The 18,218-nt window shown below is 30.7% G+C and overlaps 2 protein-coding genes across 2 annotated transcripts; both read left to right on the top strand.

The window, feature by feature from the left end:
* The first annotated feature begins 149 nt into the window (after positions 1-149).
* On the top strand, positions 150-1,406 carry LOC120134560 (protein CASPARIAN STRIP INTEGRITY FACTOR 1-like). The gene is made up of 3 exons (XM_039151000.1): positions 150-220; positions 699-751; positions 1,210-1,406. The coding sequence occupies exons 1-3, from the start codon at positions 151-153 to the stop codon at positions 1,327-1,329; spliced, it is 243 nt and encodes an 80-aa protein (XP_039006931.1). The 5' UTR covers position 150; the 3' UTR covers positions 1,330-1,406.
* An 8,630-nt stretch (positions 1,407-10,036) lies between these two features.
* On the top strand, positions 10,037-11,259 carry LOC120133921 (ankyrin repeat-containing protein BDA1-like). Its single transcript, XM_039150412.1, has 3 exons — positions 10,037-10,624; positions 10,737-11,109; positions 11,204-11,259. Exons 1-3 carry the CDS (start codon positions 10,037-10,039, stop codon positions 11,257-11,259), a joined length of 1,017 nt encoding a protein of 338 aa, XP_039006343.1.
* Positions 11,260-18,218: the final 6,959 nt, after the last annotated feature.

An 18,218-nucleotide genomic window follows, 5' to 3' on the forward strand; every position in this document is an offset into this window, starting at 1 on the left:
AAATACAAATAATTTTTAACTCAATGCCCAGTGGCCACTCTCAGCCAGTGTAGAATTATTTGCAATATATATACATATAAGCTCTCATTTGCTTCATATTCTCTCTTGGGGTGAGAAAACAGCTTTGAAATGAAAAGAAATTGCTTAAACATGGAGAAAAAGAATATTGTTCTACTTTTCCTCATGGTTTCGGCTTTTCTTTTATCAACTTCAATGGCCGGTGAGCTCTTCAATATCTCCCTCTTTTCCTTTTCTTGAATCTGCTGCAAACTCATGCACGATTTGTCGACGAAATGTTGAAGCTCCTAGTGACGAAGAAGGAAACTGCAGCTTACTAATTAGTATAAAAGTAATTAACATACATATTTCGTCGCTTAAAACTAAAGAAAAATTAGTTCGTAAAATGGAGAAAAAAGGTTCATTTCTCTACATTCATTTTTTTTTTTTAATTTTCGGTCAAAACACGTTCATGTATAAAATTATGTTTAGACTTATAAAATTATAAGAGCGAAAATAAATTATTAATAAAAATATAAAAAAAAAATCTAATGTATATAATAATTAGAAATTTTTTAGAGACATCCATTCTATTAAGGTTTATATGATGAATATATATATATATATATATATATATATATTATACATGTATGTCACACTTTATCTTCCAACATTTATATGCTGAAAATCATCTTTTACAGGTCGACGACCCAAGGTCATAAACATGGCTGAGGAAATGAACGAAGGCTTTGAGGTACATATAAACATATACATATAGTTTAAGGTTAACGGTTTGGATTTAATATTGTAAATGGAGAAAAATAAATTAAAAGAGTTATTTTATAATAAATCTTTATAATATTAATCACTTCTATAAGAGTTATTTTCGCTTTGTTTTTCTTTGATGTTAATATGACGAGTTAGTCTTGCATCATCATGCAATAATTTATATTCGATGGTTTGGTATTATTAATAAAAATATTATTTTTTTGTTGTATGAAAAAAATAATAAATCAAATATTAATGACTATATAAATATAAAGTCTACCTATCAAGTAATTAAATAGAAAAACCCAAAGTTTTTACCTGTTAATATTATTAACTAACCCCGTATTTTGTTTTTCATTAAATTTAGTCCTTTACATATCTATTTTTTCTTACTTCATGCTTGGATGATTCATTTTATGATTTTTTTAAAAATATAATAAACAGGATGGTGATGAAGCAAGTGCAGTTCATGAAAGGGTGCTGAGAGCAAACACGAGAGACTATGGAAAATATGATCCAGCGCCAGCTCTTGTGAAGCCTCCTTTCAAGCTCATACCTAATTGATGCCTGCTTTGCATCCTATATATTTTACTTAATTATATCAACCATCTCATATATATATATATATATAACAGAAGAACACTAATGAACAGACCCAGAGATAAATTAAAGGGGCTGATAGGGGTGATTATTTTCTAAAATTTTTAAATTATCATATATTTTAGATACTTTTTCTATTGATAATTTGTTTTATCTCCTACAGTTTTATAAGCTTACTCCCAACATAAATTCTTACCTCTGCCTATGAATAGATCTATCATGGTTGTGTCATATTTATAATTATATATATATATATATATGCGTGAAATAAATATGGAACATATCTTTTACGGCTTACTACTTGGTCCCTATAAGATATATGAATTTTCAGTTTGGTTCTTTAAGAATTTCTTTTATCACTTTGCCTCTTATACATTTATTCCATCTATCTTGTACTCTATCACAAATTTTCGTTAAAGAAATTACGTGATCCAATCACATACAATAATGTATAATAAAAGTAATAAAATAATAGATGTGATTATTATTTGAATAACAATTTCTTGAATATCAATTTGAGAGTAAAATAATATTTATTCAAATCTTGACGTTTGTGAATAGAGGAAATTAGGTTAGAAGGATTACCTTCCTTTATATTTTTTTTAATTAATTAATCGATAGATCAAATACCGATGATTTAAAAAAAAACTTTGATATTTCATTTTTATGTATTGTACCACTTTGAGTCATTTTCCATTTGGTTTATTCCATCAAGAATTGCATAGTTAACTCCTTTTTGTTGTTCATCCAACATTTTTCGACCACCACCACAACCACATTGCAAACAAATAAATGCAAGTTTAACAAAAATTAATTCATCCCATATAATTTTGCGCCGTGTAAAGTAATTATTTACTGTCATAGTTCCTTGAACCAATTCACCTAGCTTCTTTCTTAGGTAAAAGATTCTTGATCCATTTGTTTGCTGAAAATGATATTCAAGATCCTTCCAATTATCAGCGGTTACTGAATGATACAAAAGACTAATAATAATATCTTTTGAAATTGAATTCAAGATTCAAGAATTGATAAGATTATTGACTTTTATCCACGCATCTGTTAGAGGTAAGATTCGATGAAAGAATAGATCAATCTAATTGTTAAAATTTTCAGTAGCAAGGGGCTGTGTGATACTAGGATTGCCAGAGTGTTCAAAATCGGTAGTATTTGCTCGTTAATTCTTTGATCTTCTGGATTTATTGTTGCTGATTTGGTTATGTTATGTTTGTTTTCGTGCATGGCCTTACTTTCCAGAATTAGTGGTAAAACGAGCACATTCTGTATTTTTTATTATTATTTGGTCACGGCTGGAGACATGAGCACGACTCTGGGCATGACACGGTCTGACGTGATAGTTTCTAGAAGGTCTAGTCAGCGGCAGTTTCTAGAAGATCTAGTCAGCTCGCCTTCTGGAAGATGGACGAGCAGAGTTGCATTAGGAGACTTGTTTAAAATTTGAATTTAGGAAAAACAATTATCTTTAAGATTATTTTATTTTAATTTCTTTGTCTATCTCTAAGTTTTTAGAGGCTATAAATACTCTCTTGGGGTAAGCCTAAACACACAACTAAGATTACAATCTTCTTCTTCTTTCTAGTTTTTATTAAAGCTTTCTCTTTTATTTTACTTTTTAAGTTCTCGTTTTTCCCTTTATTTTTAAGCTTTGTTTTTAAATATGCTAAGTATGACATTTGTCATGCTTAGCTAATTTTATCAAAAGCCGAGAGCTGAAGCGATGACTCAATTCCAATGAGAGAATTGAAACAAGCTCTTAATAACTTTGGAATATCTCTCTTAATCTCTACAGTTATTTTTCAAAATCAAAACAGTTTTCAAAATCAAAGATTGACCTTGGTCAAGAGTTTGTTGCGATTAAATGTGTTGGAGGAAGAATTGGCTTATTGAAAGCATATTCGACTTCCTGGGAACACACTCGGCGAGATAGTCTTGCCAAAAGGGAATTGAGATCGGAATTAGTGGTTATTGAAGCAACAATCTGAGTCGGTCTTCACGAACTTAAATGATAATTGATCTACAACAATTGATGTTGATTAGATCAGTTTCCGAAGTTGGAATCAAAGATTGTCTTGGGTATTCGGTATACAAAATAGAGTCACGGGGATTGCCTTTATAGACAAAGTAACCTACGTGAATCCCGAAGGGAAAATATAATTCGATGATCTAAAGAGAATTGAATCAAAGCGAGGCTTGAGGCTATTTTTACCATATTCAACTTTCAACGTTACACTCTTTATTTTCTTATTTTCACTTAAAACTGTCTTTATTTAATATTTTTTTTGCTTAGTTGCATTTTGTCAAACCCCTTACTACTTTTCGCCTGGTTAAAACAATTCAGACAAAAATTTAGAATATACTAAGTCCCTGTAAAATCGACCCTTACTTCTCTATATTACGTATTTTCTTTATTTATTAATTAAGAAGAATGAATTTATTTGACATCAAAACGACAGTTATCAATGGTACATATAGTAGGGACTGTTACCATGATCGAATTGATCATTGATCTCAATTGGAGCTAAAAGATATTTAGTATAAAAAAAACAGAGAGACGAAGGAAGCAAAGAGAAAAACTTTTGATATCATGTAACAACAGAGGAGTAAAGAATATTTTCTTATTGTCAAGACTTGAAAGATTACAAAGTTGATAAGAAGGTGATCTCTTTAATGATGCAAGAACAACTTTTATAAACAAACTGAGTAAACAATAATGTAACCGAATCTTACCTAACTATAACATTCACTAACTATACTAGTAAGCTTAATAGAAGAATTTGTTTTATTTATATCGCTTTAGCCTTTTGTTATTCTATTCTACCATATTTATTTTGTAAAAAAATCTTCTATTATATGTATATATATTCTAATTTTATGCAATTTTAGATTAAAAAATATTTTTTTAAAAAATTATTTGATATACGGATTGTATTAAAGTGTGTACAAGCATGTTTATTTTAATTTTTAATGACATGTAGCTTATTTAGTGTTTTAGATTAAAATCAAGAATTTAGAGTTTAAAATTAAATAAAATATAAAATTAAAACTAAGGAAAAAAATAGAACTTCGAAATCTTATAAAATAACGTAAAAAATTATAAAATAAAGTCATTTTATTAAAATAGAGTTAATTTATAATAAAAAAACTAACAACAAAACGGAATAGAAAGAACATTTAAAAAGTCTAAGAAACTTAACTGGATTGAATCTGCCTCATCCCTAATGTAGATCAAACCCGTTTAATTGATATAGTAATTAATATTATAATTTAATTTTAGATACAAATTATCGGTTAAACTGTATTAAAAGGTGAAAGAGTAAAGAAGCCATGCTAAGGCTCACTTCCCAAACACACTAACCACAAAGCAAAGAAAACAAAAAGGAAAGTGAAAACGTCAACAGAAGCCAAACCAAACAAAGCATTCTTTAAAGCAAAAAGAAACCGGCCATCCTATTTCTTGCACACCAGCTTCAGCTTGAGACTTTAAACGTTCAGGGGAAAAAAAAAACTAAAATTAGTATAAATTATACGTCTACTATCTTAATTATCATTTTTATTTTACTTTAGTCACCCGACTATTATTTCTTAAATCGTATCTAACGTTACGTTTTAATTTTATTTCTGCCACTCATCGTTAAAAAATTAACACAGTTGATGATGTGGCAATTTTAAAAAATTTTAATATGACATGATATTACCTTATGGTGACATGTTAGCATCATCATTAATTTTTTAACAGTGAGTAGGGGTGCACAAAAAATCCGAATATCCGATTTTACGAAAAAAATATCTGAAACCGGATTTGGGAAAAACCGGTTTTTTTTAACCGGATCGGATTTTTTTTAAACCGGTTATTTTAACCGGTTTGGAGAAAAAAACCTAGACCGGTTTTTTTACCGGATAAAAAACCGGTTAAAAAACCAGTTTTTATCCGGAAAAAAAAAACCGGTATGGGTTTAAAAAACTAACTGTTAATATAGCTGTTGGGAGGGTTTTGTGACCGTTTTTGACCATTTTTTTCTTTAAAAAATTACCATTTTACCACCCTAAACATGTATAAATAGGTTGGGGATGTATTTGGTTGATTACAAATTTCTCAAATCTTATTACACAACACTTAAACATCTCTCAAATCTTACTTTTGTAATTTTTTTGTTCATCATGAGTAACACGGCTGAATCTTCCGTCGGGGGGAAACCTTGAAGTCGTGAGAGTGATCGAACACACTCGAAACAAAGACATTTGGGATCACTACGATTTATGTAAGATGTCAAATGGCTCGAGGAGGGCGCGTTGTAAACTTTGTCTAAAGTTTCTTGCATCGGAAGGAAACACAACGTTGAAGAACCATTTGACAAAATCATGCAAGGCACTTCGCTCAAGATCAGATCCTAGTCAATCGAATCTTACACCGCAAGGTGGTGTTTTTGTTTACGACAACGAAAAATTACGAGAAGCGTTTACAAAGTTCGTGATTACAAAAGCATTGTCGTTCGACCACTTTGATGATGAAGATTTCACGATAACAATTCAACAACTAATGCAACCACGTTATACTCAAGTAAGTCGTACTACCCTTAGAAGAGATGCTATAAAAATGTGGCGTACGGCGAGGGAAAAAATGATTTTAGGATTCCAAGAACACCGTTATGGTGTGTCGCTTACATGTGACGTTTGGAGTTCCCCTCATAATACCGGAAATTCTTTTTTAGCCGTTACGTCACATTGGTTAGATCAAGATAATTGGCAAATGATGAAAAGAACAATCGCGTTTGAATTATTCGGTGAGCCGCATACCGGTGCTAATTTATTTACACTTTTAAAAAGGGTAATTTGTCTTTATAAATTAGAAAATAAAGTTTTTTTCTATATCCTTTGATAATGCATCGAATAATACAAACGCGGTTCCAAGATTGAAAATATTACTTTCACCGATTTTAGACGGTGCGTTTTTTCATACCCGTTGCGTTGCACACATAATTAATTTATCCGTGCAAGCCGGTTTGGAGGTTATTGAGCCGATTAGATTAGAATTTAAAACAATGATAAAATCGGTTCTTTGTAACAACAACAAAAGACTAAATGATTATAAACGATTTTGTAAGTCTGTTAATAAAAAAGCTTTGGGTCCTAATTTGGATTGTCCAACTCGTTGGAACTCAACTTGGATGATGATGCATACTGCCTTAAGGCAAAGGGAAACATTGCAAACATTTCACGATCGGCTTTTCGAGAGGGGTCATGTCCCAAACATTTATCCGGATTCGAGTTGGGAAACTATAGCCAAAATAACCGATTTGCTTGAGGTTTTTAAAAATGCAACAACTTTTTTATCTGGTGTTTATTACCCTACTAGCCCGTTGGTTCTTAATCAAATATTTTTGTTGGCTACCCGACTAAATGACTTTGAATTTGAAACCGAAGTTTTTCAAGAAATTGGCTTTGCAATGAAGGAAAAACTTTTAAAATATTTTAAGGAGATTCCCCCCATTTTTACTTGTGCCGCCGCTTTAAACCCAACGTTAAATGTTGGTGGGGTTGAAACACTAATTGAACAAATTGCGTTTGCTTTTAATCTAACCGATGATGAACCCAACTTTGTCCAAAACCAAATAAATTATTTTAACAAATGTTTTCGAGACATGTTTGCAATTTATTTAACTAAATACGGATCAGTAGTGTAATACACGATCAAATGAGAATGAATGCGGAATCATCTAGTAGACGTCCAAGTAACATAAATTTGAATCTTTTTAACACTCTTGTAAATTCCCAATCCAAACGATCACGTACTACCACCCCAAGTAGCGAGTTGGGAAATTACATGTCATGCGATTTTCTATCAAAAATGACATTTGAAGAGTTTGAAAGTTTAGATATTTTGGCTTGGTGGAAAGAAAAGGAAGCACAATTTCCGATTCTAGCCGCCATGGCCCGTGATTTACTAACCGTCCAAGCTTCTACGGTAGCTTCGGAATCCGCTTTTTCTGTTAGTGGCAGGGTTATCGCAACGGAGATCAAGACTAAGTCCCGAGTCGGTGGAAGTATGCATTTGTTTAAAGGATTATTTGGATGGAGCGGCTCGTAAGCAACATATCACCACCCTAGAAGATGCAAATTGATACCGATTTGGAAGCAAACTTACACATTGAAGAAGTTGAACTTGGAATATCCCCTCCAAACGAAGAAGGCGAAGATGATGAAGAAGAGATGGCAATGTAGTTTATTTTATAACTTTATTTCAATTATCGTAAACTTTGTTTCAATTATCGAACTTGAAGTTTTTAAGTATTTGAATTTATCGAACTTGGAAGTTTTTAAGTTTTTGAATTTATCAAACTTGGAAGTATTTAAGTATTTCAATTATGTTGAGTTAATTAAATATTTCAATTAAGTATTTGAATTTATTGAATTTGAGGTTTGATGCTTTCTCTTTGATTCTCTCTTGATTCTAGTTGCTTGATGTTTCTTGTCTTTGATCAATGGCTTCTAAGCTAGCTTAAATACACCTTGAATCACTTCTGAACGTTAGTGATAATTAATGAAGATAATATAGCCGTTTAAGTGTGAAAACATTTAATAAAAATGCTTGGAGCGTGGGGGAATCGGTACCCTCTCATAGGGAATCGGTTTCCTCTCATAGGGAATCGGTTCCCTAAGTGTAAAATTCAAATATTTCGACCGTTGAATAGGGGGGAATCGGTACCCCCTATGGGGGAATCGGTTCCCTCCGAGCATTCTGGAAATCTCGGAGCCAAACCATTCAGTGAGGAATCGGTATCCCCTTGGGGGGGAATCGATTCCCTATGAGCAATCTGGAATATTAAAATCGGTTTTTTTATAACCGGTTTTTTAAAAAAACTGGTTTTTTTAAAACCGAAACCGGTTACACCGGTTAGGATATCCGGCCCTCCAAACCGGTTAAAAACCGAACCGGTTATTTTATAAACCGGGTTTTTTTTCTATGAGAAAAAATCGGATCGGATAAAAACCGATCCGGATCGGATTGAAATCCGACAAATGTTCATCTCTAACCGTGAGTGATCAAAATGAAACCAAAACGTAACATTAAGTATGATTTTAAAACAAAAAAATAGTGACGAAAACGGAACAAAAATTATAGTTAAGGTATTAAATATATAGTTTACCCTTAAAATTATAATACTAATTTCCAGTTTAACCCTAAGACATTAATTAAAATTATTTTTAATATTAATCGGGTTTAAGGTTGAATGAATCTCATAGGTTCAATGTCCATACATGGTAAAAGAATCACGACCAATTAAATTAGGATATGCATTATAATCTTATTAATTGTCATTGAAATTGAGGTCTAAACATTATGATTAGATATTGTCAGTCATTGATTTATTTTAAAAAATATTCAAAAGGATATACATGTTTTGCACGAATAAAGTGACATATGTCGTAAAGGGATTGTTATTATTTTTTGAGGATTTGGATTCGAACACCGTAGATGTCAGGAATGTGAATGCTCAATGTCGAAAAATTGAGAGTTACCTTTAAAGATATATTACCTTATATTTACCCTAGATTAATAATATATATAAGTTCTACAATAAAATATAAAAACGGAAACGATTGATCCTCTAAATTTCAAGTCTAAATCCTCTAATTTAATATTATTCGGGAAAAAATAAAATTGGAAGAATGAACTAACAAGCTTAATATATTTCTTAAAATGCAGAAAAATATATAGATATTAAAATAATTAGTAAAATCTATTTAAAATACACTACTCCTTCAAATAAGGTATTCTACTTATAGCATAAAAAAATGTGGTAAAAATTACCCTCATCAGAGAGCAAAGGTACCTGCAAAAGTCCAATATAGATTCGTCTATCAATATTCTTTATAACAATTATCTCTGAAATCATAAAAATATATACGCATGTATTTAGAAAAAATAATAGTCTGATTTATTTAAAATGCATAATTATTACGGAAACCCAAAATATGCACTAAAAAAATTAAAGCAAAATTATGTCTTTTTTAAAACATGTAATACAATCGTGCATTCATGGGATCGAGTTTCACGGAGGACATTTCATAATTTGGAGGTCTTCTACGGAAGCTGCTCTCAATCTGGTATTAGGGACAGTTTACTATCTTACCTCCCCTTACCCCATTATATATGGGAACAAGGGACAGCCATTCATGGCTATCCAAATAAATAAAAGAAAGCGAGAACGTAAGACTAACAAAAACGCATTTAAAGTCGCCTGAAAAATATGATAGAAGTATTTTTTGAATTAAAATATTGTGCAGATCTACTGAACGAGATCTGCTGAATCTGATCCATACTCAATCGTGAAACACGATTGAGTTACCATTTGAATACTTATCTTTATAATAAACCTATCTACCATTGCGATAAAAAAGAAAGAAAGAAGAAAATCATCATTTCTTTTTCTTTCAGCATCGGTTCCTTGTTTGCACGGTTGGGTTCAGCATATCAGGGGCGTAATCTCTACTAAAGGTGAAAATTCAACAGTAATCCTCTACTGAAGAAGACTAGAACCAAAATGATATACCCATTGTCTGCCTTTTCTGTCTTTATATTGTTTCTTCGTTGGCCGCAATTGACAGACCATATACTCTCTTAATCTTTCAATTAATCTCTCTTCCTCCAGACATGGATGAAAGTTTGATGACAGCTGCTCGAACCGGAAATGTAGGTAATTTGTACAGGTTAATTCGGGAAGACGGGAATGCTTTGAGGCGATTCGAGGATGTGGAGTTTGTGGACACCCCTTTACACATTGCTGCAGAACAAGGTTGCATTCGGTTCGCGATGGAGATAATGAACCTGAAGCCATCATTTGCTCGAAAACTGAACCAAGATGGCTTGAGCCCGATGCACCTCGCAATTAAAAAAGGGCATAAAGAGATGGCGTTACGTTTCATGGAAATGGATAAAGATGTTGTTCGTGTCAAGGGGAAGAGTGGTAAGACTCCTTTGCACTTGATAAGTAAATTTGGAAACCACGATGGTCTGTTGGATAGATTTCTAGAGGTTTGCCCTGAATGTGTTCTAGACGTTACCACTAAGAACCGCACTGCTTTGCATATTGCAACCAAATACAAGAGACTGGACGTTCTTCAAGTCCTAATCCGAATGCTTCGCAAGAAAAACAAAGACTATTACCGGGAAGTGGTGAGCCGGAAAGACGAAGAAGGCAATACTGCGTTGCACACAGCTGCCAACACTAATCAGCCTCAGGTTTGTTGACTTATCTACTTTTTTAATTAATATTACATAGATTCTTTTGTACCAAATTGACATTTTAACTGACTGTAGCTTTTTTTATTATCTCAAACTATCATTTAAGCAGATGTTGAGATTACTATTAGACTGCAAGGCTGATAAGCATGCCACCAATCAGGCTGGTTGGACGGCACTGGATGTTGCAATAGGGCAAAATAACAGGGAAATTATCAGTATTTTGCGCGGTTGCTGTATTCCAAGAGTTTCAAACTTCAAATATAAGGTGGAGAAACTAATCGCCAAGTATCTAACGAAGGCATCGTCACTAATATTTTCGGATATGGATAATATATCAGGCGAAGACCGCAATTCTTTACTAGTAATTTTAGGATTACTTCTTACAGTAACTTTTCAAGCAGCTCTTAGCCCGCCCGGTGGTGTCTGGCAGGGCGAAAGTTCCACAAAGCACGACTTTGGGGAATCAGTCTTGGATTCATTCAGTTTTCTTCTTTTCTATATTCCGACCTATGTGGTGTTCATAGTAACGTTTTTCCTAAAACTAGCACTGCTCAAACCTTTTCCCAACGGTTTCAGGACAGCAGTTGAAGTACTACTCGCTTTTCTTGCAATATGCTTTCACCTATCAGTAATTATCATAGCCCCAGCCTCAACAAATGTGGTTATGGAATTCTTATCAGCAATTGTTTTCATTTTAATGCTGTTCATGTGTATCACATACGAGGTGTCAAAGCTCAGCGTTTCAATCGTGGGATGTTCGATATACGTTGTAATTTTTCTTAATTTGGGTTCTTTAGAAGGTCGAATGGTTGGAAGTGTAATTCTGGGATTGATTTTGTTCCTTTTTTTGTTTGATAACTTCTGGAAAGGAACCATTTTAGCTGTAGGTTTTAGTCTTTTTTATAGTACTGGTGATTTTGGCATCTTAAATGGCCATTATATAACCATAGGAAGTTGGTTTTTCTTTTATCTATGTCGAGTCTGCATAAAGCGATGTAATGGCGCCAATTTTTCTTTTAATTGCCTTCATTAGATAAATTAAGCCAATTTATTTTGCATCTATCCTCCTCCTTGTCCACGTTTACTTATAATTTGAACCATACATAAATAGTTTATTTAAAAAAAATAACTGTGTTCATTAGATAATCAAGTAAAATTTGTTTCCAAAACAAAAAGAAATTTCAGTAAAATCTGCAGGAATGGTTGTTTGCATTTACTTCTGGAATCTTTTAGTTTAAGGTAACTGTGTTCATTAGATAATTAAGTAAAAATTGAAGCGAGTCATAAGAGTTCAACGAATTAGTCAAAGAACACCGAACTCATTCAATTATTAGTCAAATTACCAGTGGGTCATAATTTTTAAAAAATTAATTTAGTTATTTAATTAAAATATTATTATAAACATAAGTGAACAGTTAAATATTAAACAAAAGTTTAAGGAATACGATATAATAATATTTTTAATCCTAAAAAATTAAGTGGTATGCTATAATGATTTAATAAATTTAGCCTTTCATATTTAAAAATACTATCAATTTAGTCGTTATTTTTCTCTTAAATTATTTTTTCTTTATTGTTCAGCATCATCCCTACTTAGACACTCTCATTGACAGATGAGTTTAGAGCGCATGTCATATACCAAAGCACACCACTAATGTGACACGCCGATACACACTACTAATTAAATTGTCCTTATTAGATAAATATAAAAAAAAGTATAATGGTCTATCAACAATTAATCCTTTGTTATTTTTTTAGTTAAATTTTAATAGGAATATAATTACACTATATTTTTATTAAAAATTCTAATTGTTTTAGGAATTTTTTTTGTTTAGGATTGATACACTTAATTTATTTAAGTTTGCAAAATCATCCCAACAGTTACTATCAAAATCAACCGCCGACAACCCTAGTCATCATCAAAAAAAAAAGTGTGTTCTTCAACATATAATCGCTATAACAATCAAAATGCATTACATATTCATTTATTAAACACAAACAAAACATTACCATAAAACTCATATCTTATGGAACCTATTAAGTTTTTGAGTAACGGTGTTCAAATTTCGATTTTAACCGATGTAATCAACTGAATTTAAGTTTTTTTGGTTAATCGGTAGGTTAATTTAAGTTCGGTCGGTTAACGGTTAATATTTTTTTTAAAACTTTGGTTATCGGTTAATTCGGTTCGAACTTGTTAGTTAACCGAATCAATAGAAATTATTAAATGTTAATATATTAGCCTTAGAAGTGTTTAAACTTCGGTTTTAACTGATTTAACCGGTCAAATTAACCGAAAAATATTAAATATTAAATATATATTATTTATAAATTTCGGTTACTCGATTGAATTAACCAAACTTTGTTCGGCTCGATTAATTTTTTTTGAAAAAAAAATCAATTCAGTTAATGATTAAAAGAAAAATGTTCGATTAAAAAATTTTAAGGTAGTCTGGTTCGATCAATTAACCGAACTGACCGATCGAACATCCTTATTTTTAGTTGCATTTGTAAGAAAACGTGAATGAGACAAATCAAAAACTTAAAGCTAAAGGAATACAACGCGCAACAAATGAAGAATTTAATAAAAAAACAACCTTGAGGTTAATGAGTCTATGAAAATCTTCAATTCTAATGCCAATTTTTGGAAGAAAAAAAACGAAGTTAAATAATAATGTTTATGTTTTGATTTCAATAATATGGGAAAATAGATATATTTATATCAAACGCTGTTGTAAATCCGTTTAAAATACCTTTGTTGAAAACAAAAGAATATATCCATGTCTTAAGTCGAAGTTGTCACCACTATATATCGAAGAACGTCATTTGCTGACAATGAATAGAGTTGTCGACAGTTAATTTTGATCGTTGTTGCTTGGATTATTTTATAAACTTAAATAAATTAATTATTCCAATCCTAAACAAATAATTTTTTTAATAATTATACATTTTTAATAAAAAATATAATTTAATTATATTCCTATTAAAAATAAAATAAAATATTAATAAAAGATTAATTATGGATAGATCATTATATTTTTTCCTATTTACTTAAAAATGACAGTTTAGCTAGTGAAGTGTTTCAATGTGTTACATTAGTAGTATATTTCGACGTGCGACGTTAACTGTAGAATTTTCCTATATATGAATCTTAAGAAATATACAATATATATACAAAAAGATTATAATTATAAAAACAAGTTTATATGTTATTTAGTTTTATAATAATTGTAACATTTTCGAATTCACAAATCAGATTTTTGGAATAAAAAATATTCTATAAAGATTAAAATATTAATTCAAAGTGTTGAGAAGTGTATTATATTTTTGTCCCTTCTTTTATGTGATGAGATCTGGACAGGAACCAGTTTGGTTGTAAGTTAGAGTTTATTTGTTAGTTTAAATCTTTGGTTGACCATAGTCACAATAACAATTGTTACATTAACAGGATGTAACATCTTGATTTTTCAAATTGGCAATTAAATCCATTTATTTTGTATCTATTTATAGTATGCCAATCTAACATATCTCTTTAATTTTCTTTTTCCGGTTACAAGAAAGATAAAAAGAGGAACTAAACTAGATCATGCACAGAGTGATTAAAGGAATTATAGTTGTTCTTAGAGGTTATGGGTTCGAGCACCAACGACTGTAAAGGTGATTGAATATTCATTGTCAAATGATTAAGAATACTTAGAACAAATACTACTTTGTAATCACATTTAGCTTAATAAAAAAAAACTAAACTAGGTTATGCACAGAGTGATTCACAATTTCAAATCCATTCATAGTAAATGATAGAAGCAGAGGAAGAGGATGCTCCATTATTATTAATCCCACTCGATTATCTCTGCTAAGTCTGTCCATACTATTGACTGATTTTTTAGCAGTGTAAGGTAATTACAATAATAATATTATTTAAAAAATTTCTTCACTATTAATAATATATACATACATACACTGTAATCTGTAAATACAATTGTTTAAACTCAAATACCTTAAAAAAGAATAATATTTTCTTTATCAAAAATCCACACCACCTATCTAAGGTACACAAATGCGACGAACAAGAGATAAATCTTGCCCTTGTCGAATATCATTAATAAGTTATACCGTTATGAACACGTCTCCTTTATTACTTTCCATTGGATGGGTTTATTTTACGTATATTTTGAATAATATGTAAATTATTTATTTCAGTAATTTTTTTTAATAAAAACTAATAAATTTTAACTAAAAATAATTGTTAGATGTATTAAATAAGGAAGAAATATTTAAATTTATAAAGAGAGTTTACAAAAATAAAAGTAAATAATTCATATAAGTCAAATATTTTTCTTAAATTTATCGGAATCTACAAACTAATAAAAATAAAAAGAAATAATCATACAAGAAAAATGTTAAAAGCTCAATTAAATAAATTGAAAAAAATGATAGATTCATATAAATATCATTGTCGACGATGAAGGATAAACACCATCAACACTAATATAAAAATGCATATAACAATGTTGTCTCGTTAATAAATTGACATTGTTGAAGAATCGAAAAAAAAAACGAAAGAACACAAGAATTTTAACGAGGTTCGGTAATGTGCTTACGTCCTCTGTGCCTAGGCGGCGCTAGAAGTTTTATTCAATGCCTCATAGGTTTAAGTTACATCTCTATTTATAATAAAAAAAAACTGGTACATAATTACATAATTAACCTTATACCTAACTTACAAAGAGTGTACTACAATAGCAGACAAAATCATCCACCAATTTTCACTGTAGTATTTAATTTTTTTTATTTAAATAAATTTGCGTACATCTTATAGACAATAATATTATTCAAATCCTCGTAACTAAAAAAAATATAATCTTATATAAATTAAGATAACTTTTTATTTCATTTATAAAATTAAAAGAATTTTATAATTATCATATCATTTATAAAATATATATTATAAGTTGCAATCATCACGTCAACCAAAAGAGGAATTAAGAAAGAAATTCCAATAGAATCACATGCTTTGTGAGAGACAAATTAAAAGTTCCATATTTTGGAGTAGACCTATGCGAATTGTGTTATTGGTAAAAATAAATAAATTTGGTTTCATCGATGGCGATTATAAAAAAGAGAATTATCCAGAAATCTTTCTTTAGTAATGGGAAGTAATGTGATTGTTCTATCCTGGATCTTGAATACGGCGTGCAAAGAAATTTCGTTCGGAATTTTATTTTCTTTCAATGCGACGCTTTTTTGGCAAGGCTCGAAGGAGAGATCCGACAAAGTTGACGGTTCTAGGATTTATTTCCTTCATCGGGAGATAGCTTTGATGAACCAAGGAGATGTGATTGTATCAACTTATTTCATTCGTTTGAAGCTATTGTGAAACCAGTACAATACATTAGTTACCCTCGCGACATGTGATGCAAAATTTCTCAACGAACTTCCCACCGTCTAGCTCAACAAAATTTGTTTTAATTTCTAATTGGTCTTAATGAGACTTATGTGGTAGTGCGAAGTTAGATCCTCCTAATGCAACCTCTTCCATCAGTTAACCACGAGTACTCTATGGTGGTGCTGGAGGAATCACAACGAGTCCACCTGTCCAGAACTTCTTCATTCATAGAGGCAACTACTATTTATTCCAAAACACGATCACATGAGACGGATGCAAATATGGCAATTATGGTTGCTGGATGTTCACCTTATTCTAGTGGTTCCCTTCAATGAATTTTGGACACATGAACTACAGATCGTATTTTATTTTACCATGATTTTTGCATTTTACAGGATCTTTCAAATGGAAGGATGAATGAGACTGGTAAAGAGTCTCACGAGCTTTAGTTCTTTTAGTCTTCTAGTTTTGTTGGTGGTTTGTCTTCTTCGATTCACTGTACTCTTGTTCCACCAACATCCTCTGTTTCATTTGATACATATGGACATGTTTCAGGACGTCTTAGTTTGTTTGATCAATCAATTGTATATGCATCAGCAACTTGCTTGTCTTCTTCTTATGCTATTAATAATACTAAAATTCTCGTCTAGGACATATTGTAATAAATAATATGCATCGACTTCCCTTTTTATAGTCTATTAAATTGCATGATGAAAGTATACATAATTGCACTATTTATCCTTTAGCAAAACAGTCTAGACTCCATGTTCCTCTTAGTTCTTCTAGATCAGACAAACCATTCCAATTAATACACATTGATCTATGCGGTTTTTATCAAATATCTTCACGTCATAGATCCTTCCTCACAATAGTGATGATTTTACTCGTATGTGTTGGTTGTACTTGTTGTTTTATATTTCTCAAACGATTTTTTGTCCAAGTAAAAAATTCATTTTTCTACATCTATCAATTCATTAAGAGTGATAGTGGCTCTGAGTTTTCTTAACTCTAAATATTCCATTTTGTTTCTTCTCCTGGTGTCATCTACTAGAGTTTTTGCGTTCGTACTCCACAATAAATTCAATAAATTGGAGTGACCAATAGAAAACATAAATATCTTTTAGAAATGATACAAAAAAATATGTATAACAAAAATGTTTTATTGGCAAACTAGCATTATCACAACTCATTTATGACATTTTTGGTGGATGCGAATGTCTATCAATATTCAACCCTAAAGTCCAAAGCTGAAGTAGATCAATTAGATAATCAGATAAACGTCATTAGCATCTGGAGATACGATATCAAATCTGATCTTCAAAAAAAAATAGCTACACTAACATACAATGAACGTGTGTTACAAGAACATGCAAAATCATCTGCCAATTTTTATTGTAATTTATTAGAATATTTATTTATTTTTTACTCGGATAAACTCATATATTTCATACATAATAATGCTATTCAAATCCAAATCACTAAAAAAAACATATAATTCTATATTAAGTAAGATAATTTTTTTAATCCATTTATAAAATTAAAAGAATTTCATTATTATCACATCACTTATAGAAGATATAGTATAAGGTGCAATCATCATGTCAACCAAAAGAGAAATTCGAATTTACTTTAAGAAAGAAATTCCAAAAGAATCACATGATTTGCCAGAGCAAATTAAAAGTTTCAATATTTTGGGCTCCCAAAACGGGAAGCTGCCCCAATTGCTTAAATTTGGTCCACAAAACCCATCAAATTAACCCACTTATGACGGTCTTAGTTTACAAACAAAAAAACATTATTTGATTTCACCTTATCTCATCTGATTTTGATGTTCTAATTGTCATCTCTCAGCCTCGATCTAAGTCTAAGAGCCCCACACGCCATGCTGTCTTTTAATTTATTTATAAGGTTAAAAACACCTCGTATAAAAAATGAGCTAAATAAGACATTAATTAAGATAAACTAAAAAATTAAAATAATTAAGTAATTATTTAACAACTTATGGAATTAAATAAGATTTGCTTTTTAATCTATAAAATACAATTTAATAATAATGAATAATCTTTTTAGTTGAGAAAATAATTAAATAAAAAATAAATCATGATAATACTTTTGATTTTGTATGATGTGAAAAAACAAGAGGATGCGTATTATGCGCTCTGCGTACTTATAAGAGATCACTCGTGTCCATTTGTTAGCTCTATT

Source organism: Hibiscus syriacus, unplaced genomic scaffold (genome assembly GCF_006381635.1).
Source record: "Hibiscus syriacus cultivar Baekdansim isolate YM2019G1 unplaced genomic scaffold, ASM638163v2 tig00110597_pilon, whole genome shotgun sequence".
Lineage (NCBI taxonomy): Eukaryota > Viridiplantae > Streptophyta > Magnoliopsida > Malvales > Malvaceae > Hibiscus > Hibiscus syriacus.